The following is a 23,706-nucleotide window of genomic DNA, read 5'->3' as shown; positions in this document are numbered from 1 at the left end:
TTAATGTACAGATAGGTTTACCGGTAATAATCCGAGGAAAAATGCCTTAACACAAAAACAAGAGAATCTCAAAGCTAAGGCCAGAACTCTGAGGATAGTCATCCCTGTTATTCACAGAAGTATTGGTAACAAGTGCTAAATGAGAAACCCAGCATCAACATTTCTATTATATTACCATCATAACAGAGCAAGAAGATCAAGGTGGTACACTTCCTAGCTACATAGGTCAAGCACAACATTACCGATTTGCTTTGCCAATGGCTGTGCACCTTTAGAATAGTCTTACCTTGACTGAATAGCAAGATAAATTGTGCGCCGAAATGCCACTAAGTTCACTTCAGTTTTGTCAAAGATGGTCACTTCTTGTCCTTAAAAGAGGAAAAAAAGTGTTTCAATGAACATAAAATGTGTATAAATCAGTGCCCATTTATTACTGTCTCTTTGGCTCATTGTTCCTCTTTTAAATAAAACGTTTGTTTGTAGTTCTAGAGTTTGGGTTATACAAGGGCAGTTCTCTTCGTGTTCCCTTATTTTCAAACTGATTCTCGGTACCAGGGATATTTTCCACAAGTCCTTAGTTGAGGGCCTGCAAAGACCAACTAGAAATGTTTGGCAGGGTGTCAATTGAGATAATCCAGACTCTCGCAGAGGCTTTGTGACTGAGCAGTCTTTCTTCACTCTTAAGAAGGGGAAAAGACCAGTGATAAAGTACTGCTTTCACACACAGCAGGACACATAAAAGGAAGGTCCAGACAGTATATTACTAACATTATATTCTTTATGTAAAGTTGTGCATCAAGAAATATCTACAACCACCGGTAAGCACCTTAGAAGTAGAAAGGAGATCTATTTTTTTTTTTAGAGCAGTAAACTAGCACTAATATTGCAAAACTATAATCTACACACGTTTTCAAGTGACAGGTAATTACACTATTTCAAAACTTCTAGAAATGTCAGTAAGTTTAGAAAAGTTTGTGGAACAAAATTAATCAGCAGCTCCCGTTCATAGGTAAAACAAAAGTACAAGTTACCAGAGGCCAGGGTAAGCTGTAGAAAAGGCAACTTTCGGGTTTGACAACCCAGGTTTAACGATCAGAGGCCCTTGAGAGGAAGTTTGCATAGTTCAAGTGAGGCCCCTGATGCAGTGAAAGTCATTGTAAGGAGGCCTGCGAGGAAGGATTCCAGGCAGAGCCTGAAAGCACTAAAGAGCCAATCCCTTGACTGAATGGAAGCCAGAACAGTTGCAGAATGTGGACCAGGCTGCTGGTCAAGTCTGTGCAAATATGAAAATAAAGGGGCATTTAGATATTAGGTAACTAATCAATTACTAGCAGAGAGGACTAGTTGAAAACATTATGAAAATCTTGCAAGGTATTGTGTTCAGGTGCAGAGATGACTGCTATGTCAGCAAATATGTTGTTACAGCAACAGCTGAACCAAACCTTTTGTGGGGCTGAGCTCTACTCTATGGGTTGCAGCTCAAAAGTGGAATGAGCATTATAAACAGTGTCAACCCCTAGGGCAACTGTCTACAGTTGGGGGCTCTGCTATACCAAACAAGCAAAACACATGCACAATGAATAACATGGTCACATGCAAATGACATGCACAGTTGTCAGACATGTCAAAGATGCATTCAGCACGTGCCCTCTGGTCTTTATCATTGGGTTATTGCAGTGAGAAGGTGTACATTGGATTAAAATTCAATGGCGGTAATAGATAGCCATCTATAGAGAAAATACAGCCTGAACTACCCATGCAGGCTAGTTTATAAATGTGCAAAAGGTGGAGGTGTATCCTAAGAAAAATATAATAAGGAGAAGAACAAGAAATCAGAGGAATACATTCAGTATTGAGAGCTATTTGCCATATAAAAAAGTAGAAAGACATAATTATAATCTACAGAGGGAAATCAATGAAACTTCAAAAGAGCAAGTAGTTTTTAAGTTTGGCCCAACTGTTATCTTTGTGTAATGAAGGGAGAGTCTGGTCAGAGTGAAAGACTCAGGGCACCTAGAATATCCTTTCTCAACCCAGAAATCCACCCGCTAGACCTATCCTGCTACTATAGTCTGTCTTGCCTGTCATGACATCATCATTACCCAAGACTCCTGGGGGTCTAAAGCAAATCCAATACCCTCACCACCACCCCCATCTACCCCAGTCCATGAATATTAATTCCCCTGCCTGAGGAGTCCTCAGTGCCTAACCATGGGCTAATGGGAAATTCTAGTGAAGTATCATACTCATATTAAAACATTGTAATTCTCCTTGCACTACCACAAGCCTAACACCGAACCAAAAGCTTTCTGATTACACAAGTCACAATTCCACAAATAAATATTAAAAAAATAACCATTTCAAACAAACTGATTGCAGCCTATGATATATAAGAGATGGCTTGCTATCTATCAATAAATGGGATATAAGGGTGAGGGTGTCAGAAGAACAAGTTACTTACCAACTGTAACGTTCTTTCGACTGGATGTTCCTCCCACGTATTCCTCATTTTATGATAATTTGTTATCTCCAGCTTCGCAAAAAAAATTTCTCGGCAGAGGGCGCTGTGCTCGAGGTCGTGGCGTCGATTGTCCCTCGACAGTCTCCGTACCGTGTCGACGTCACTGATGGTATAAGTAGCTCAAGCTGCGCCCGTTGCTCCAGTTCTGTTTTTTCGATGAACACATATAGGAGGATCAACACCCAGGCGTGCCTCATGACTGATGCACACTTCGTGAGAGGAAAGTGTAAGAAACGTAAACTGTACTGCGGGGTAGGATGGGAGGGTCGATGAGGAATACGTGGGAGGAACATCCAGTCGAAAGAACGTTACAGTTCGTAAGTAACTTGTTCTTCGAATGTATTGTGTTTGTTTGTTTGTTTTATTATTTATAATGCGCGAGCGTACCCGGGGGTATCAGGGCGCAGACTTTACAAGAATTTTCGAAGCTTGGTTACAGTACACGAGGAATATACATAATACAAAAATAGGTGCACAAATGTTATATACAGTATATACAAATCATCAGTAAGGCCAGCAGGCGGTAATGTAATATACAGGTAAGCAAGAGGCACACGTGGTTACGATGTGTGCGTGTAGCGCTGGACACTACCTAGTCTTAGTGGGTCTCCAGTTTCAGCCAGGAGATTAACTTGGAACGGAAGTTCTGATAAGGCAAGTCTACTCTAAGGTTTGGAGGCAGGGAGTTCCAGAGCTTGGCAGCTTTTACCGGGAAGCTGTTGCCTCCTATGGTGGCCCGTTTGTAGTGGGGGACAGATAGGCAATCTTTGTATGCGGTTCTGACGGGTCTTGAGGAGGATTGTTTGTGGAACCTGTTGATCAGGTAGGTTGGGGCTGCGTTGTTGAGAGACTTGTGGGTGAGAGATGCCGTTTTTAAGAGAATTTTATCTCTGATGGAGAGCCAATTGTTCTGTTGGCTGAAATCTGTAATGTGTTCTCTTCTGGAAATGCCCAGAGCTGCTCTGAGAGCGTTGTTCTGAAGGGTTTGCAGTTTATTGGTGGTGGCCTTGGTGGATCCTAGGTAGAGGGCATTACAATAGTCGAGGCGAGACAGTATGAGGGCTCTGGCGAGTGTCAGACAGCTAGTGTCAGACAGGAAAGGTTTGGCTGCACGGATTAATTTGCACGTGTAAGCCGTGGAGGATGCAAGGGAGCTCACTTGTCTTTTGAGGGAAAAATTGGAATCTAGATAGAATCCCAATGTTTTGACCTCTTGTCCGACTTTGATGTTGTTCCCGTCAATCATGAAGGAGTTATAGGCCGGGCCAAGTTTCTTTATAATGATTGTGGTGCCTAAGATGATGAGTTCTGTTTTATCATCATTCAGGCATAGTCCATGAGTAGCCATCCATGCCTGGATGATGATGTACACCCTATTTAGCAAGGCCAAATCCTTTCCATAATCTCCTGAAAGCGGAAGGACGATCTGAGTATCATCTGCATAGTTAGTGTAGGTGATACCGAGATGATCCAAATCATCGAAAAGGGGCTTGGTAAATATGTTGTATAATGTGGGGGAGACACAGGAGCCCTGAGGTACACCACATGTGATGGGTATAGGGTCTGCTGCCGCCGTGGGAGAGAAGACCCTCATAGTCCTGCCGTTAAGGAAGGATGTGATCCAGGTGATAGACTCCCATAGCAGTGGCAATTTTGGAGGTGGGAGTACCATTTCAGTTTTCGTGGACAGAATGCAGAACTGCCTTTGCAAATAAACCCTCGTTAGAGGAGGCAGTGTCCAAACAATAATGTTTAACAAAGGTATGTATTGTTTTCCAGGTTGCAGCTGCACAAATGTCTGCTGCTGGGACTCCCCTCTTTAGAGCCGCAGAAGTAGCCATTCCCCTTGTAGAATGGGCACAAAGCCCATCTGGTGGTTCTTTTCCTGCTAATCTGTAGCATTCAGTTATGGCTAAGATGATCCAGCAGGATATGGTCTGTTTTGATACAGATAATCCTAGTTTATGAACAGTATAACCCACAGATAGTTGGTAATCTTGCCTCAATTTAGCCATTCTTGAGATATAGAAAGTAAGAGCCCTCTTGGGATCTAGTCTGTGCAATCTCTCCTTCTCTGCCCAGATGAGGAGGAGGATAAAAGGTTGGCAATATTATCTTTTGCGACAAATGGAAGTCTGAAACTACCTTTGGTAAAAAGGAAGGTTTAACTTTAAGGACTACTTTCTTATAAAAAGTAGTAAATGGTGGTTTGCATGAGAGAGCCTGAAGTTCGCTAACCCTGCGGGCTGATGACAAGGCCACAAGAAGAACAAGTTACTTTCTTACCTGGTAATGTTCTTTCGATGGGATGGTCCGACGACGTATTCCAAATCTATGACAGGTAATGTCCACAGCTGAGCTGCTTCGGAAAATCTTTGGCGTCTGCGTCGATGACGTCGATGCACCGTCCCCGAGGACCTCCTCCGACGGCCGACGTCACCCGATGTGATAAGTAGGACGCACGACGCCCATAGCCTCAGTTATAGTTTTTTCCCCAGAACGTGTGCCACCAGTTTTCTGCCAGTCAGACACATGAGGCCTTGCGGAACACAAGCTGCAATCGCAAAAGAAATTCTGCAGCGGGGAAGGCAGGGAGGGAGCGATATGGAATACGTCGTCGGACCATCCCATCGAAAGAATGTTACCAGGTAAGAAAGTAACTTGTTCTTCGAGGGGATTGGGTCCTCCGACGTATTCCATATCTATGACAGACTCCCAAAGCAGTACCAAGCAAGGAGGTGGGAAAGAATTTAGAATACAAATTTAGCATGCCCAATCAAATTGCAGAATAGAGAACTGCCTTGCCAAAGGCCAGATGTGGCCCCCTGATGGAACCGAGGGAATAGTGACGTACAAAAGTATGTACTGAAGCCCAGGTGGCTGCATCACAGATGTGACGAATAGGAACTCCACTCTGCAGGGCAGTAGACGCAGCCACTCCTCTGGTAGAATGGGCCCGCAAGCCAGCCGGAGGGTCCTTACCCGCCAAGCGGTAACACTCGGAGATAGCTAAAATAATCCAACGAGACAAAGTCTGTTTCGTCACAGCTTGTCCCAAACGCTTTCCAGCGTAACCAATGAAAAGTTGATCGTCCACTCTGACCTGGGACATGCGCGAGATATAAAAGCTCAACGCTCTCCTAGGATCAAGCCAATGGAGCCTCTCCTCTTCCTTACCAGGATGCGGAGGAGGATAGAATGCCGGAAGAACAACCTTCTGGCTCAAATGAAATTCCGAAACCACCTTCGGAAGAAAAGAAGGACGAACCCCAAGGACAACCCTGTCCTGTGAAATACAGTGAAGGGTGGCTTAACTGAAAGTGCCTGTAACTCACTCACTCTGCGAGCGGAAGTAACCGCAACTAAAAACACAGTTTTCAGAGTTAACAGCCTCAAAGGGCAAGAATGTAAAGGCTCAAACGGAGCACCAATAAGAAACTTAAGAACAAGGTTCAAATCCCAACCTGGCACCAAAAAATGTGACGGAGGGAACACATTAGTGAGTCCTTTCAAAAACTGTGAAATTAAAGGAATCTTAAAATAGGAACACTCTTCAGACGAGCGCTTAAATATGGACAGCGCCGCCAGGTAACCCTTAATGGTGCCCACTTGCAAGCCCCTCTGGGCCAAAGAAAGCAAAAAAGACAAAACCATGGGAATGTCGCATTCAGACGGATCCACATTTTGAACTCTGCACCAGTCGCAGAACTTTCTCCAACGGCAACGGTACAGAGACTTAGTTGCCGGCCGCCTGGCCGAGAGCAACACCTCCATCACGTCTTCAGGGAGGTCCCAATCTTTATACCTCAACCTTTCAGAAGCCAAGCGTGAAGATTGAGGGATCTGACCTCTGGATGGAGAACCTGGCCCCCCTCCCGTGAGAGCAGATCGTCTCGGTAGGGAAGACGACGTGAAGGGCAGATGGACAAGTCTAGAAGGTCCGGGTACCACGTCCTCCGGGCCCACGCCGGAGCAATGAGGATCATCCGGGAACCGAACCTCCGTAACCTCCGCAACACTTGTGGGATGACGGGGACTGGAGGAAACGCGTACAGCAGTGGGAATGACCACTCCACCACGAACGCGTCTCCTAAGGCTCCTTTTGGAGGAAATTCCCGCGAGCAAAACCTTTCGCACTTCCGGTTGACACTGGAGGCGAAGAGATCCACTTGAGGGGTCCCCCAAAGGGCGAAGATCTCCAGGAGAATCTCCTGAGCCAGCTCCCACTCGTGAGAGATCGTGCTCTGCCTGCTCACAGCGTCCGCCGTCTCGTTGTCGTCTCCGGCCAGATGAACTGCCAAGATCGAAACTTCCTGCTGGATGGCCCAGAAATCGAGCTGCATCGCCTCCCTGCACAGCGGAAGTGACCCTGCCCCCCCCTTTTTGTTGAGGTAGTGCATGGCCACCGTGTTGTCCGTCAGAATCAGGACACTCTTCCCGCGCACAGTCGGCAGAAAAGCCTTCAGGGCTAGCCTGACAGCCCTCAGCTCCAACAGATTGATATGGAGTCTGAACTCCAACGGAGACCAACGACCGCTGTCAGCTCGTTGGCATGAGTCCCCATCCCGTGAGGGATGCGTCTGTCACGATCGTCACCTCCGGCCAGAGTAGCCTCGACGGCCCACCACAGAAGGTACCGGGCTACAGAGGGCGGCACCTGAACAGGGTCCGACAGCCTGCCGGAGGACTGAGACCACTGGAGCTTGAGCGCCCACTGCAAAGATCTCATCCGCAGACGAGCCTCTGGCACCAGAAGAATGCAGGACGCCATGAGGACGAGCAGTCTCAAGAACTCGGACGCTGGGAGAGTCTGGGCAAACTGGAACTTGTGCACCATCTGCTGAATGTGAAGAGCCCTCACGTGAGGAGGAAAACACTGCCCCAGGGACGTGTCGAGCACTGCTACGATGTACTGGAGCCACTGCGTTGGTGTCAAATGGGACTTCTTTAAATTGAGGGAGAAGCCCAGCCTGTGAAGGGAGTGGCAGGTGACGGACAGATGATCCAGGACTAGCTCGGGAGAGCTCCCTCTGATCAACCAATCGTCCAGGTAGGGGTAGACGTGAATCCCCCCTTTCCTGAGATGCGCTGCCACCACCACCATGAGCTTGGTGAAAACCCTTGGGGCGGAGGTCAATCCGAACGGCAGGACCCGAAACTGAAAGAGCGAGTCGCCAACCGCGAACATCAGGTACTTCTTGTGCTTGGGATGGATCGGCACATGGAAGTAAGCATCCTTGAGGTCGAGAGACACCAACCAGTCCTGAAGTTGAAGGGCCTGGAGGACTTGAGAAAGAGTCACCATCTTGAACTTCCTTCCTGAGGAGTTTGTTCAAACCGCGCAAGTCCATGATGGGTCTCAATCCCCCGTCTTTCTTTGAAATCAAAAAATAAGGGGAATACCACCCACTGTTCCTCTCCGCCACAGGCACCAGTTCTTTGGCGCCTTTCTCCAGCAGGGCTTGAATTTCCTGCGCAAGGAGCGGATCCGGACTCTTCAAAGAGAGGTTCCCTGGTGGATTGTCGTGAGGCCTCTGCCGAAAAGGAAGACAGTAGCCGTGAGTTATGATCTCCAGAACCCACACATCTGAATTAATGGCTTGTCACTCTACAAGATGCTGCGCCAGCCTTCCCCCAACCAGCGAACCATGGGACCTGGCCTCATGACTGAGTGGTAGTGGTAGTGGCTGCGGCGTTGCCTGAGGGCAAAGAGGCAACAGCCGGAACAACCTTGGCACCTTGAGTACCTTTGTTTCCACCTCTGGCACTCTTACGATGGCCTCTTTGACTGCTAGCTCCTCTCGCTTTACTGAAGGACGAGTAATAGCGAAAGGAACCTCCCCTCCATTGCTGTCCCTTAGGACGAAAAGGCGGAGGTTGTCGAACTGCAGCGCCCAACGACTTTGCTGCAGCTTTGGAGGTCTGCAACCTCTCAAGGCTCTCGTCAGCCTTGCTGCCAAAAAGGTGTTCACCGTCAAAGGGCATGTAGAGGAGCCAGGACTGCACATCAGGAGCGAACCCAGACTTCGTCAACCACGCAAACCTGTGCATTACGGTGCTCGCCGCCATGGACCGGCTGACACAATCCACCAAGTCCAAACCCGACTGAACGGCCTCACACATGGCACCCTTGCCATCCTGAACCATAGCAAGGAAACCATCCCGTTCGTCCCCTTTGGGAATATGATCAGCCGCTAATGCAACACAGTTCCACAGAGTGTGCGTGAAACGAGACAAGGCACATATGGAGTTGGCCGACTGAAGCGCCATACCCCCAGAAGAAAACACTTTCTTCGCCCAGCCGTCAAAACGTTTGTCGTCCCTAACCGGAGGGATGGTAGGATACGACGCCTGCTTTGCCGGGACCGTAGCCGCCTGCACCACCAAACACTCTGGGGTTTGGTGCCTAGACAAGTAGCAGGGATCGCTACTGGCTGGACGGTATTTTCGCGACAAAGACTTGCCCACTGCCGGGAGACTCTCCAGAGCAGTCCAAGCCGCCGCCACCCTTCTCTGCAAAGCCACATGAAAAGGCAAAACCGGGTCAGTGGGTGGACCGAGATCAAGGATGTCCGTGAGATCATCCTGAACGAACTCCCCTGGGGGAGCCGACCAACCCAAGTACTCGGTAACCCGAGACATAAGGCGCCGATATGACGAATCGGCATGAGTGCCAGGCTCCAGCTGACAAAACTCCACCTCCGGAGAGGTGTCCAAACCACTGGCATCATGCAGTGACTGCCTCAGGTCATCAAACTGACTATGGCCCGAGATAAGTTCATCCGGAACCAGACCGCCATCAGAGCCTTCATCACCCTCTGAAATGTACTCCAGGCGGGGAGAGGAAGACCTCCTGTGGACCAAAGCAGTGCCGGACCTTAGCCACAGCCTTTTTAGGGGCAAACCCCGTGCCACGAGGCCCCTCCAACACCATTGCCTCGAAAGGCGTCGAGGGCGCCGAACGAGTCGGCGCCGACAGAAAAGGCGTCGAGGGCGCTGAACGAGTCAGTGCCGGCGTCGACAGAAAGGGCGTCGACGTTGAGCAAATCGGCGTCGACGTCAGCTGCAACGCCTCCAGCATCGGCGGCATCGACACAGTCCTCCAAGCCGGAGCTCCGAGCGTGTCTCTCGACAACCTGGGCGCCGACGGCGTAGACGACCCCCTCGAAGACGGAACCTCGAGAGAAATCATCGACGACCTCGGCACCCCAGGCGTCGACGTCTTCTTTGAAGACGGCACAGGATCACGCGGCCTCCAGCGCGTCGAGGACCGGGACCTGGAACAGGCATGGCGAGAACGGCTACCCTTGTCCGAGCGGGACCTCTCCCACGAGCCGTGCCGACCACCCGAGCCCGAAGGCGTACGGGCGGCGTTTCTCGACCGGTGCCGACCGACCCCACTCGGAGGCGCAGACGGACCGGTGCCCTGCGATTCCAGAATCGCTAGCATCTGCTTCCCGAAGGAAGCCCATTCCTCCGGTGTCGCTTGCATGGAGGGATAAGCGACCCGCCGACGGGCGGAGTCCTCGGAAGAGGACGGGGAAGGGGAAGGCGACATATGCCGGCGCTTCCTGGAATGCCTATAAGAGGCGGAGGAGTGGCGAGACCGACTCCTGGAAGGAGACCCACTGGACCTCTGACGACGACGCAGAGAGTTACCCCTCAAGTCATTGGTCGAAAGCCCCGCAGACCTCGACTTCTGGGGCTTAAACACCCGACCTACCGACAGTTTCTTCTTGCGTTCTCGCAAGGCCTTCGCAGTGAGCGACTGGCAGTCGACACAGTCGTCCGTATCGTGGGCCTCCCCGAGGCACCAGAGGCAGGCGTCGTGCGAGTCCGTGACCGACATCTTGGACCCACAGTCCCCACAGTTCTTGAAGCCCGGACGCGGGGTCAAAGATGAAAAAGGCATCGCCACAAACAAACCGAACAGGTTCAACGAACCGAGAAAGAAAACAGCAACTCCAACGAGTCGAGGCGTACCGAGATTCAAGAAGCGAACACGTTCGCAGAAAAAACGGAACTGAGGCTATGGGCGTCGTGTGTCCTACTTATCACATCGGGTGACGTCGGCCGTCGGAGGTCGTCCTCGGGGATGGCGCATCGACGCAGGACGCAGACGCCAAAGATTTTCCGAAGCAGCACAGCTGTGGTCATTACCTGTCATAGATATGGAATACATCGGAGGACCCAATCCCCTCGAAGTACATTCTTTAGTGTTAAAAGCCTCAATGGGCAAGAGTGCATAGGCTCAAAAGGTATACAAGTCAATAATTTTAGTACTAGATTTAAGTCCCAAGTTGGGACATGAAAAGGTACTAGGGGGTATACATTAGTAAGCCCCTTTAAGAATTGAATGATCAATGGAATTTTGAAATATGAAACCTCTTCTGAAGTGCGCTTGAAAATGGACAGCGCAGCAAGGTATCCTTTAATTGTCCCTATCTGGAGCCCCAGATTGGCTAGATGCAGTAGGAAAGAAAGCACCATTGGGGTGCCACATTGAAAAGGGTCCACATTCTTATCTTTGCACCAGTTACTGAACTTGTTCCAGCGACATTGGTATAAAGATTTTGTTGCTGGCCTTCTGGCCGAAAGCAAGATCTCCATTACGTCATCCGGAAGGTCCCAATCCTTGTATCTCAACCTCTCAGAAACCATGCGTGAAGGTTGAGTGTCTTGACCTCTGGATGGAGAACCCGACCTTCCTCTTGCGAGAGAAGATCCTCTCTTTGCGGAAGACATATTGGAGGGCAGATGGACATGTCTAGAAGGTCCGGGTACCACGTCCTCCTGGCCTAATCCGGGACAATTAGGATCATGGTTTTCCTGAACTTTCTCAACCTCCTGATTACTTGAGGAATCACAGGGACTGGGGGAAACGCGTACAGCAGTGGAAACTTCCACTCCACTACGAATGCTTCTCCCAGAGCTCCTCTTTGAGGAAATTCCCTTGAGCAGTACTGCTCGCACTTCCGATTGATCACAGTGGCGAACAGATCCACTTGAGGGGTTCCCCAAAGGGCGAAGATCTCTTGAAGGACTTCCTGAGCTAGCTCCCACTCGTGGGAAACTGTGCTCTGCCTGCTCAGAGGGTCTGCCGCCGTGTTTTGCTCTCCGGCTAGGTGAATTGCTGATAGAGAGATTCCTTCTCGTATTGCCCAGAAACCAGAGCTGCATTGCCTCTCTGCACAGTGGTAGTGACCCTACTCCTCCTCTCTTGTTGTGGTAGTACATGACCACTGTGTTGTCCGTCATTATCAGGACATTCTTTCCCTGTACAGAGGGCATAAAGGCCTTCAGCGCTAGTCTGATTGCCCTCAGCTCCAATAGGTTGATGTGTAGTTTGGACTCCGATGGAGACCAACGACCGCTGATTGTCAGATCGTTGGTGTGTGCTCCCCACCCCGTGAGTGAGGCGTCCGTCACTACTGTTATCTCCGGCCATGGTTGCCAAAAGGATTCTCCCTTGAGAATGTTGTCGTTGCAAGCCCACCATAGTAGATCCTGAGCAACTGCGCTCGGGACTTGCAGAAGATCCGACATATTCCCTGAGAACTGGGACCACTGAGTTCTGAGTGCCCATTGAAGGGATCTCATTCTCAACCTGGCCTCTGGTACTAGGAAAATGCAGGATGCCATGAGGCCGAGCAACCTGAGAAAATCGAAGGCCGGTAGACATTGGGCATTCTGGAACTTTGTTACCATCTGCAGAATGTGGAGAGTTCTCACCTCGGGAGGCGAGGCTTTTCCCGAGGAAGTGTCCAAGACTGCTCCGATAAACTGGAGCTTTTGGGATGGTATCATGTGGGACTTCTTGAAATTGAGGGAGAAGCCCAGTTTGTGAAGGAAGTGGCAGGTGATCGAAAGATGTTCCTGAGTCTGTTCTGGAGAACGTGCTCTGATCAACCAATCGTCCAGGTAGGGGTAGACGTGAATCCCCCCTCTCCTGAGACTCGGGGCGGAGCTCAACCCGAATGGCAGAACTCGAAACTGATAATGAGAATTGCCAATCGCGAACCTCAGGTACTTTCTGTGCCCTGGATGGACTGGCACATGAAAGTAAGCACCTGAAGGTCCAATGATACCAACCAGTCTTGGAGTTGTAGAGCCTGAAGGATCTGAGAAAGGGTCACCATCTTGAACTTGTCCTTCCTGAGGAACTTGTTCAAGTTTCTAAAGTCCAAGATGGGTCTCAATCCTCTGTCCTTTTTTGGGATGAGAAAGTATGTGGAGTACCAACCCCTGTTCCTCTCCGGTACAGGTACCTGTTCTATGGCACCTTTCTCTAGCAGGGTTAAAATTTCCTGCAACAGGAGCGGGTCTGGAATTTTTACGGAGTTGGCTCCCAGTGGATGATTCTGAGGCCTTTTTAGAAAGGGGAGACAGTAACCTTGAGCTACTGTTTCCAGTGCCCAAACACCTGAGGTAATGCCTTGCCATTCCTTCAGATGTTGAGAGATCCTGCCTCCCACTGGTGTCTTGTGGAGCAAGGTCTCAGAGATTTGGAGGCAGCTGCAGGAGTGGCTGAGGGCAAAGATGCCGCTCTTGAGGCTGATTTCGCACCTCTTCCTCGTCCACCACGAGGGAAGTTTTTTCTGCCTCTTTGAGAAGCCTGGCCTCTTCCTCTACCAAATGAGGAGTGGTAGCGAAAAGAACGACCTCTCCAGGACGATGATCCTGAATAGGTTTTCTGAGGCTGACGCATGGAGGCACTAAGAGATTTAGTTGCCGCCTTCGAGGTCTGGAGTTTTTCTAGGCTTTCGTCAGCCTTACTGCCAAATAGCCTCGAGCCATCAAAGGGCATGTTAAGGAGTCTGGATTGCACATCCTGTGCAAACCCCGACTTCCTCAACCAAGCAAATCTGCGCAACACAGTGCTTGTAGCCATGGATCTGCTGATGCTATCAGCAGTATCCAGTCCAGACTGGAGACATTCCCCCATTGCCTCCTTCCCGTCTTTGACTATATTCAGGAAGCCTTCCCTTTCCTCACCTTCCGGAATATGCTCAGCCGCCGCCGAAATACAGTCCCACAGGGTATGGGTAAACCTGGCCATGGTACAGGTGACATTTGTCGATTTCAGGGCCATGCTACCTGAAGTGAAAACTTTACAGGCCCAGGCATCAACTTTCTTGTCCTCTCTATCCGGAGGGATAGTGGGATATGCAGTTTGTTTTTGCTGTGGATGTAGCCTGAATAACCAGACTTTCTGGAGTCGGATGTCTGTTTAAATATTCAGGATCCGTACCAGCTGGTCTGTATTTCTTTGGGAAATTACTATTTTGTAGCAGCAATGCTATCAGGATTTTCCCAATTTTTTTCTACTGTTCTCTGAAGAGCCCTATGAAAGGGGAGAACTGGGTCTTTTTGGGGACCTTTGACAATTATATCTGTCATGTCGTCCTGTTCAAACACGGGTGAAGTGTTACCCCAACCCATGTATTCTACTATCCTGTTCATAAGACCTCTGTACCCTGAGTCTGCATGTTCTGCAGGGTCAGGTTTGGCAAATTCTAACTCTGGGGAGGTGTCAATTCCACTAGCAGAGTGTAGAGTATCAATCAGGTCTCTCATTCTAGATTCCTGATCAATGAGTTCCTCAGGAACTTGTCTTGTGCCATATGAAACTCCAAAGGGAGTGACTTCATCTTCCTCCGAGCCAGATTCCTCATAAATTGAGGACATAGCTTTAAAAAAGTCTGTTCTGGGCAAAAGAGTAAATCTCCTTTCTTCCTCAACAATTTCCTTCAAGGGAATAGAAAAATCCTTCGAGGTTGTCCACAGGAACTTCGAAGAAGACTTCGATACAGGTGTCGAAGACGCTCTTGGCTTCGATGCTGAAGCAGTCGACGCCGATGGCGTCGATGAAGCCGTCGAAGCCTTCGATGACTTGAGCTTTTTATGAGGCACCGGAGATGTGCTCGACTCTCGAGGAGTCTTCGATTCACGAGGAGCCTTCGACGGCTTGGCGTCGACTCGAGTATCTTCGATACTACTGGCTTTTACCAAGGTAGTTCTCTTTGTCGTCCAATGGAGCGACCTTAGAGGAATGGCTCGGGGCCGCATTCTCGAAAACCTCCCTAATTTTTTTACGCAATTCCTCCCATTTTCTGGGGGAATCCGATTTTGTCGGACATCGAATTTCTTCGGTCGACTCAGAAGATGATGAGGATGAGGGAGATCTATGTCTCCTCTTCAGTTTTTTTGACGAGGAAGAAGAGTGTCTCGATCTACTCCTAGATCGAGATCTCTTGGAGTGTCTATGTCGATCCGATTCGGTCGTTTTCTTATGCATTTTGGACACAGCCTTCTTAGAGGCTTCCCTCCCCACCAACAGTTTACCTCTCCTCTCATGAAGGGCCTTCTTGGTCATGGACTGACAGGAACCACAGTCGGTTCGGTGACTAGAACCGAGACACCAGAGACAAACTCGGTGAGGATCAGTGATCGACATTTTCGATCCACAATCGATACACTTCTTGAACCCAGTCATGATCAACGAGCCCTGGCAGGGTCCCCAACCCTCAATGGAGGGAAAAGCTGTAATGCAGCCCAGCCAGAGGTCAAGGACAGCCGGGGGTGCTGCCCCTGGCCTTGGGAGCCTGTCTCCCATGTGAGTCAACCATCCACAAGTCCAGCCGTGGTCCCAAGAAGCCCGGCAGGGTCCTCATCCCTCACCAAAGGGAAAAGCTGCATCACAGCATGGTTACAGGCTCCAGGACGGCTGAAGGTGGTGGCCCCAGCCTTGGGAGGCTGTCTACAATGTGGGTCAACCTACCCCAAAGTCCAGCGGCGCTCCCAGGGAATCCTGGAAAGGTCCCCACCCATTACTGGAGGGAAAAGCTGTAACGCAGTCCAGCCAGAGGTCCAGGATGGTCGGAGATGATGTCCCCGACGTTGGCCACCTGTCTCATGTGGGTCGACTGTCCCCAAGTCCAGCCGTGGTCCCAGGGAGCCCCGCCAGTACCCCCATCCAACACCAGAGGGCATAGCTGTAACACAGCCCAGCCAGAGCTCTAGGATGGCTCTGGTTGATGTCCCCGGCCTTGGGCGCCCGTCTCCTGTGTGGGTAGTTCGCCCCCGAGCCCAGCGGCGGTCACCTGTAATGCAGTCCAGCCAGAGTTCTAGGGCAACTGGGTGTGCTGCCCCTGGTATTGGGCATCTGCCTTGCACACGGTTTGATTGCCGCCCAGCTCAGCAGCGATCGCAGGGAGCCCCGGCAAGCTTCCCATCCCTCCCCGGAGGGAAGAGATACCGACGTGGTATGGCCAGAGCTCCAGGACAGCAAATGGGTGCAAAACAGCACCCACCTGCCCCCAAAGAAGGCAAAACAAATTGCCTCATTTTTATTTTGGTGGGGGTTGAGGGCTGTTTGGCATAGGGGACCCCCACCCCGAAAATCAATTCCCTGGTGGTCCAGTGGCGACTGCTGATCGAGGATCGAACAATCCTCGACCAGCAATCTCCTTAAGTGAGGGCTCGTTGGAAACGGGAGACAACTTTCCAAATCCCTCCCCCACCCAATAGGGGCCCAACCTAGATCACGGAAAAGGGCCTTCATGCTCTTACTAAAGAGGGATTTCTCCTGTTGTCTAAGTTCCTCTTTGCACACCATTATCAGAAACAGGTTTGATGGCGCGTTCAGCATCTTAACATATAGTCGAGCTCTCTTTTTTAATACCAAAGATTTCAGTGACATAATACCCAGTTCTAGCCTAATTATTGCCATAGGGACATAAATGGGAAGCCCCAGTACCTTCCTCCAAAATCTTCCATCAACTACTTGTAAGCATTTCAGCTCTATCTCAACCAGGGATTCAAACCCATATATCACTGCAGGAACCAGACATTGCATTTACAGTTTTCTGGCACCGAACAGTGTATACCCTGCCCTTCTCTTAGAGAATTGAAGCATTAATGCAGTTAACTGTGCCACCTTCCTAATACATATCTGGATAAAAGTACTATAGCCTCCACAGGAGTTCAATTCAACACCAGATATTTATAATACCAAGTGTATACAAACTCAACGGCCTGAATATGAAGACGTGGTCTAGCACTCTTTATTTACCAGCAAATAACATCAATAGGGTTTTGTTCTCAAACAAAGGTATTTGAGAATGTGTTAAAAAACACATCAGACTCATAATTATCTCAACAAAAAAAAGTGAATACATACATCTGCCAAACATCAGATCCATTAGTTATCTGAAAGATGCAGTAACTACACACATATGCCATCTACCTGTTTGTTAATCAGGTGTAGCTTTGCTTTCGCATCCGTAATGGATGTGTCATACCTGAAAATAAGTTCTGCTTCTTCTATCTCTTGGAAAACCTTTTGTGCCATAGTAATAGTCACCAGAGCATCAAGGCTGCATTTGGTAGCAATTTGACTAAAAGAAGTCTTATATTTCATATTATCACAGAATAAACAGGGTTCATTTTTAACCTGTAATCAGAGTGGAATAATGTTTCCTTTCAGATATTCCTTCAGGAGGTGGCCATGCATTTCAGTCTGAAATAATTTCTTTTAAAGTCGTAATAGAGAATCACTACTCCCCCCATTAGGCCTACTCCTTGCATTATTTTGTGGCATGATCAACGACCACAAGGCTAAACCTACTTCCACAGGATGTAGGATGGTCAAGGGAACAAAGATCAATCCCTACCCTCTCAAATGGTATAACCACTACAGAGCCTGGATTTTAGCACCACTTTCTTTTTAGAAATCTGATAAGTAGCGCAGTTCCTGCAAGTTTTAAATTGCAACCTTGTGCATTTTAATGCACACAGGCATGTAATATTAGATGTGTTAGGGTGGTTAAGGAGTTCGCCCGCAAGGAACAATTGTGAAAGAAACCATGACAAAGTATAACTTTTTTGCAGGGGTTGGACAATTTATATACATTTGTAGAAATGTAGTTTAATACCCTTCATTCTTTTTAAGACAGATTAGGCCACTGCCATGCACATGAGAAATTAACTTGCATTAAGAGGGGACATATGTGATGGAATAAATACACAATGATTTGGAAAGACACCAGGATAATAAATGTTCCAAGATGGATACCAAAATTACGTGCATAACAAGGTAAAAAGTGTAAATCATTGCATGAAATCTGGCCTGGATCAAGGGAGGGAGAAACATAGGGTGTTACAAAAAGTTAGAAAGCATTTGGATTTAAAAACTGTGGACAAGTACTATATAGGACAAATCAACATATGACTCAAGAGCTTTCCTGTGCCCCCATTTTAGGCCAGTAGAAGTGCATGCTCAATCTCTCCTTAATCTTCTTGATGCCAAGTTAACCTGCAAAGGGAACCTCATGTGCCAACTGTAGGAGGAAGGGTCTTGCCTGAAGAGGAACCACCAACCTCTTATTGTCTCCTTCAGAGGACTCTCTGGGTTCACTATACAGGAGCCCACCATCCCAATAAATCCTATGCTTCCCAGGGGCTTCACGCTCCAACTGGGAACAGGCCTGTCTCCTTAGGCTTTCAAGTGATGGTCACTCCCATTTAGAATAATGCTTGGTATTATCACGTATGGAGGCATAAGCCTCAGCCGCTCTAGCCTCCCAGGATCCCAAGGAAAGTAAAACTACCTCAGATCCTATCCCACAGGGTAAGGAATCTGAGGAGAAGGATGCACCCTGGAGTTTTTCTTTGTCCTCAAAAGGACATGCCAGATTCACAGAGAGGACCCCAAAGGTCTTACCCTTACATCTGGGTCTCCCCTTCATGTGGCACTTGCCCCACAGATTACACAAGATCCAATGGACCTTTCTATTTAGGAAGGTTTACCGTGACCACTGTTATGCTTGGGATAGTTAGTCCCACTACCCTTTTCATATTCATGTGGCTTATTCCCCTTATGGAACCTTTTGTGGGCCTTATGGGGGAGGATTTTTCAGTAGAACCACCCTCTTTCTCATTCTGCTTTTCCCCCCTACTCATGCTTACTAGAAACATGTTTGCCCTGATAGGATACACTATGGGAAACGCAAAGATCAGCAGCAATGGTCAGATTCTTAGGATTGAGCTCCTTTGAATCTGACAAATGCTGCTTAAGCTCAGGGGAAGAAGCAAAAATATGTTCCTGCATGACCAAATTGATCATGCCTTCAAAAGTGGTTACTTTATGGCTTTCTTCCCAGCCACCCAAATTATTCGACAAGTCAGTTACAAAAGACACCCAAGTATTAGTAATCTTTCTTTGTGTACTGTGAGGAGTCAGACACGTGAGACCGACACTTAGGTATACATTTGTCTCAAGTCGCCATTTTATTAAACAAAAAAGGGGTGAGACAAACACCTATTGTTCCCTAGCCTAACGGAGGTTTCCCTACCTAATAAACTAAAGCTAAGGGAAATTGTCCTAATGTCCAAAATATCTGTCCCTCATACTGATACACACAACAAATCATTGAGTAATCATTTGGCGATTTAAATTCACAAAAATAACATTGAAATTCAAAGCACAAAGGGTAATAACCAAGAATCCTTGTGACCAGGGTTGGATCCCCTTCCCCTTGAACAATTCAGGATAAGTCCCATTGAAGTTCAGTTTCAGTATAGTTCCTTTCATAAAACAAGTTTCATTCCAAGGAAAAATAAAAGTTCCTATCCATTCAATATATTCTGAACTTGCCAAAGCGACTTTACTTTCTTTTCACTTTTCTAGTTGAAAGTTAAAAACAATTTTTCTCTGCAGGTCAAACAATATTTCCCCCTAAGAAACAATTTTAGTCAGGACGGTTATGCCACAGTTTATCGAACACAATAATGGAATTGCCACTTCTTCAAGTTATCTTCTTCCTGGCCTGCCAGGGCTGCAATTAATTACTCCTCTCCTAGCAGGATAAACAAAACTCCTACGTCTACAACTTGTATTCTGTGGTAAGGCTTGTTAACACAATTACCATATATTTTCCTTCAACATGCAACACCAAAAGATGAGCAATGCAGGTTCTACTTATCTCACCCTGGACACAAGGAGGGCTTTTCTCCTCCTGTATCTGCCTTTCATTAACACAACCTCTTGGTTGCTGTTGGTAGTGTGGCTTTACAATTCCCTCGGGTATCTTGATATGGTATTATTGAATTTCACTTGCCTTGATGTCACTCCCCATTTAGGAGGTTGGCTTTGGCAATGTATGTAACCATGTCCCCTTTTTAGACATCACTCTTCGGGAAAGTTGTATATCCTTTTATATGCATTATTGCGCTCTTTTAATTGGGCAATGCAGGTTAAAATATTCATTTGCTGGATATTCACCAGTTTGGCTTTGACAATGCGGGTTACAATAATCTCCAATCTAACATTTCATAATAGGAGAGTTGCGCCCCAATTGACTTGCATTCAACTGTCGGTATTCAAAAGCATTCAGCGGTCTCCCTTGGAGCGCCACTGGGTCACTTGCACTAGGCAAGCTCACTTGTCTTTTCTGGCGTCTCCTTCTGACACTGCTTATTCGTTAACCGAGATTTATGCAGAGTTTGACAGCGCCTGCCAGCATACCACGGCTCACGCTGTCTGTCCCTGGAGCCTGCACAACCCTGAACACTCACCGGCGAACACTAAATGAGGGAACGGGTTGTAAGATGCATGGACCGTCTCTCTCATTAAGAATTCTGACCTCGTCCAGGCTCTCTGCGTGGCGTATTGCTGTCACTAGAGTGGCGGCCTCAGTCTCTACTGTCTCCTCTTGGCCTGCACCGGACAGGCCTTTAAAGGTCTCGCTCAGGTGTGGGTCATTAGGACAACTAGACTGCACCTCAAACTTTGGAAACTCTTGATCCCTCTTCCTTGTCTCAGTACTAGAGGCATTATGGGACATGAAGTCCATAATGTTCCTAGGTGTTTTAACTTCCTTTAATCCACATTGCTAAGTAGTACTATTGACTCCCTAGTCCCTCTATATACATGAATGCCATATTTACAAAGAGTTCGTATTCTTGATACCTTGTGAAAGTTTGTGAGAACATGCCATTAAACATTCAGGCATCATGGGAACCCATCCTCAAAATAGGAGTAATACTGCGTCTCTCCTGACAGAGTCACCACATGCCCTTGATAGCCTTCTCCTCCCATGTGATTCTCCCTCCTAAGACCACCATCAGGGTTAGGATCAGGTAGCGGCTGCCTTTCCAATGCCACATGGGAAGAGACTCTAGGCTTTGATTCTGTGATGACTCGGTAGGATTGCCCACAGTACTCTCAAAATCTCTTTAGGTGTTGGGCAGGAGTCTGCACATAATTTAAGAGCAGAACCTGCTTCAATCTGTCAAAGTCTTTTCTGTCAGCCTTCGACATATCCACAATGGCACTGCAGCCAGTATGGAATAGTCTGCTGAGCAACCAAGCAATTGTATCATGCTCACCTACTTGTACCTCGCAAGCATACTCAAATGCTGTTAGCCAATCAATTATACAATTTTTCTCATCACACATACTAAGGCGATCCAGGAAATATTGGATTGGAAGAGTATACATAACCACTTCCAGAACCTCTGGAGGAGCTTTGATACCCTTGTAGTCTGGTGAACTCCAGCTGGTGTTCCCAGTCTTATGTCTCTCTATGCTATGAAACTCAAGCTTAGCCATGTTAAACTCCAACTCCATTTCTTGGTGTCTAGGTTTGTCCTTGTTCACCTCATACAAGGCCTCAGCTTCCGAGGTTGACATTGAGACATGAGAAGACCCCTCTTTGTCTTCTTTATTTTTAATAGTGGCAGTAACCACAATCACATTGCTACTGTTGGGACCTGCCTCAGCATCTACTGCATCACTAAATGGCAAAGGAACACTCCTAGATTCCTTATGTTCTAATACATTCTGTATGAGATCAGCCCTTAAACCACAGTATGGCAATCCTCTATCTAAACCAACTTTTTAAATGTTCTACTTTGAGAGCTCCAACAGCAGTCATGGTAACTGTTTCCATATTTAAACAGAGTAGGCAACTATTAGATCGACTACTAACTTCAAATCACTGTGTTCTGAATTATATTCCTACTCCAGTGAACAACATTGGGTCACCCAAGACCTTATCCTTACCACAGAGCACCAACTTGGTAGGATGGATTTCTAGAATCTGGTCTGGTGGACAGATTTCTGTAGGCCACCCTAGTTCTAGTGAACAGGGGAACTCTGAGAGGTTAGCCTAAATACAATCAAGGTAGTAATGGATATCATGGAACCAAGCCACAAGTGATGTTCCCTAGCTTCAGCAGTCCAATCCCTAAGAACAATGAGGCTTTGTGCGCAAAAGTCACAAAGCTTCTCCCCAGAACATGTGTGTAGCAGGTAAGTTACTTGTGTTGGTGATTGTTCAAAAGAAGAGATGCAACAGAGTGGCTGGGTAAGTAAAATGTGTTTTTAACTTTCAGGTTTTACTACTCAGGTTCAATGACCAAAAAGAAGTGGAATGGAAGGATACAAAGAGACTTGTTCACAATGTTATCCTATGAAGATATAGAGAACAGGGAGAGAAAAATGGGGGTGGGAGAGGCACTGGAGGTTGGATTTTCCGCTATTGGTTCCGGTGAGAGATGCCCAGGAGCTGCAGGTGCAAGGATTCTTCCGGACGGGTCCAGGAGCAGAGTTCAACCCTTGGCGATGAAGTGCAGAATGCACTGATGCAGCCCTCATCAGGAAAATTCGCAGGACAGGGAAGGAGAGTTCCAGTGATGGTCACTGTACACAGATGGTAGGTGTCCTTCCAGTTGCAGACGTCCTTTCAGGACAGGATCCCTTGAAGCTGTGAGGCTGACATTTGGCAGGAAGGCAACTTATATCACAAGCTGGCGAACACCAAAGTTCGGCTGCAAATGCAGAACATCGACAGTTCTAGCGAGGTAGCCCACTGGGTGGTCCAGGAACACTTACCAAGGTTTAGTACAGCTGGAGCCTCGAGAACCTGCAGAGATTGATTGTTCGCACCAGTTCAAGGGTTGAAGCACAGTACACAACCTTTGCAGATCAGGTAGTCCAACAGGACTTCACTGGGCCAGACGCAGGAAGGGGTGCTGGGTATCTTCAGGAGTCTTCTTCCGGTCTTCAGTCGGCTGTTCTTCTACGAGGGATTCTTAGCTTAAACGCTGATCTGACGCAATGGTTGTAGGAGTCCTTTTCTTATCCAAAATCCAGCCTGGAAGCAAGTCCAAGCCTACCAATGGTAAGGATCTGCACCATTCAAACAGCCAGTAGTTGTCCAATCAGGGACAACTATTAGTTTCACTCATGCCCCACACCTAGACTCTCTGGATCCAGAAATGTGGAAGGGGACCAGACAGTCCCACTCCCTTCCCGAGTCACACACACACAAAGCCATAACTAGACCATGAAAGCAGCAGCTTTTCAGGCCAGTGCATTACCTTATATGGGATTTCCTGACCTGGCAAGGCAGGTAAAAGGGCAAACAATATCGTCAAAGTAAAAGTGAAAATCTCATGGCATGACCATTTTAGGGCACTAGTGACTTTTAGTAGCCATACGCAGTAAACGCAAATATGCACACTAGAAATAACAGAAACATTGTAAAAATCTAATTGCTGCCACCAGCTCGTCTTTAGGCGCACATAAAAGGAACCCAATTTGCTACCTATCAGACTGTAAAACCAAAACCCCCGCCTCAAGCGAGCCCCTTCGTCCACAACCACAAGCAAGGGCCCCTGCGACCGAAATATAATAAGGCAAATTCATTAACATAGCAGACCGCAAAGAACCACAGAATGCCATGACACAAAATGGGATGATGCATGAGAAAACTAGGTGTAAGAATAAATCAAATGTAACCACACCATGGCACCACGCCAACAGACATGAAAACGGAACACACCCCAATAAGCATGACAGAAAATAGAACAAACTCCAAAAGAAGGGAATACCTTTAAACCTAACACCATACCTCGCGACAGACCTCCCCACCAGAACAATTCACAACCACCAACGAAGCTAGACGCTCCAGCAAGATACCAGTACTGCACAGGAAAAGACCAGAAACATCCGGAAGGAACAAGAGGGAAAACAATGCCCTCACTCCTTATATCACCCAAGCTCTAGGCCACCAACAGCAATGACCACCATAAAACAAAACCAATAACAAAACAATGACCACCATAAGACGAAACCAATAACAAAACAAAGTACTGTTAAAAAAAATACACTGCAATCT

The 23,706-nt window shown here is 47.8% G+C and overlaps 1 protein-coding gene across 2 annotated transcripts in view; it reads right to left on the bottom strand.

The window, feature by feature from the left end:
- CWC22 (CWC22 spliceosome associated protein homolog) overlaps nucleotides 1–23,706 on the bottom strand; it is a 743,793-nt gene that overhangs the window by 190,536 nt on the left and 529,551 nt on the right. For both annotated transcript variants that reach the window (XM_069616085.1, XM_069616086.1), the window contains one exon: nucleotides 287–368. In XM_069616085.1, coding sequence (XP_069472186.1) covers nucleotides 287–368 — 82 coding nt within the window. The remainder of the gene's footprint in view (nucleotides 1–286; nucleotides 369–23,706) is intronic.

This window comes from Ambystoma mexicanum, chromosome 9 (assembly GCF_040938575.1).
Source record: "Ambystoma mexicanum isolate Mex_15411 chromosome 9, UKY_AmexF1_1, whole genome shotgun sequence".
NCBI classification, from domain to species: domain Eukaryota; kingdom Metazoa; phylum Chordata; class Amphibia; order Caudata; family Ambystomatidae; genus Ambystoma; species Ambystoma mexicanum.
This window is presented reverse-complemented; position numbering and strand designations above follow the sequence as displayed.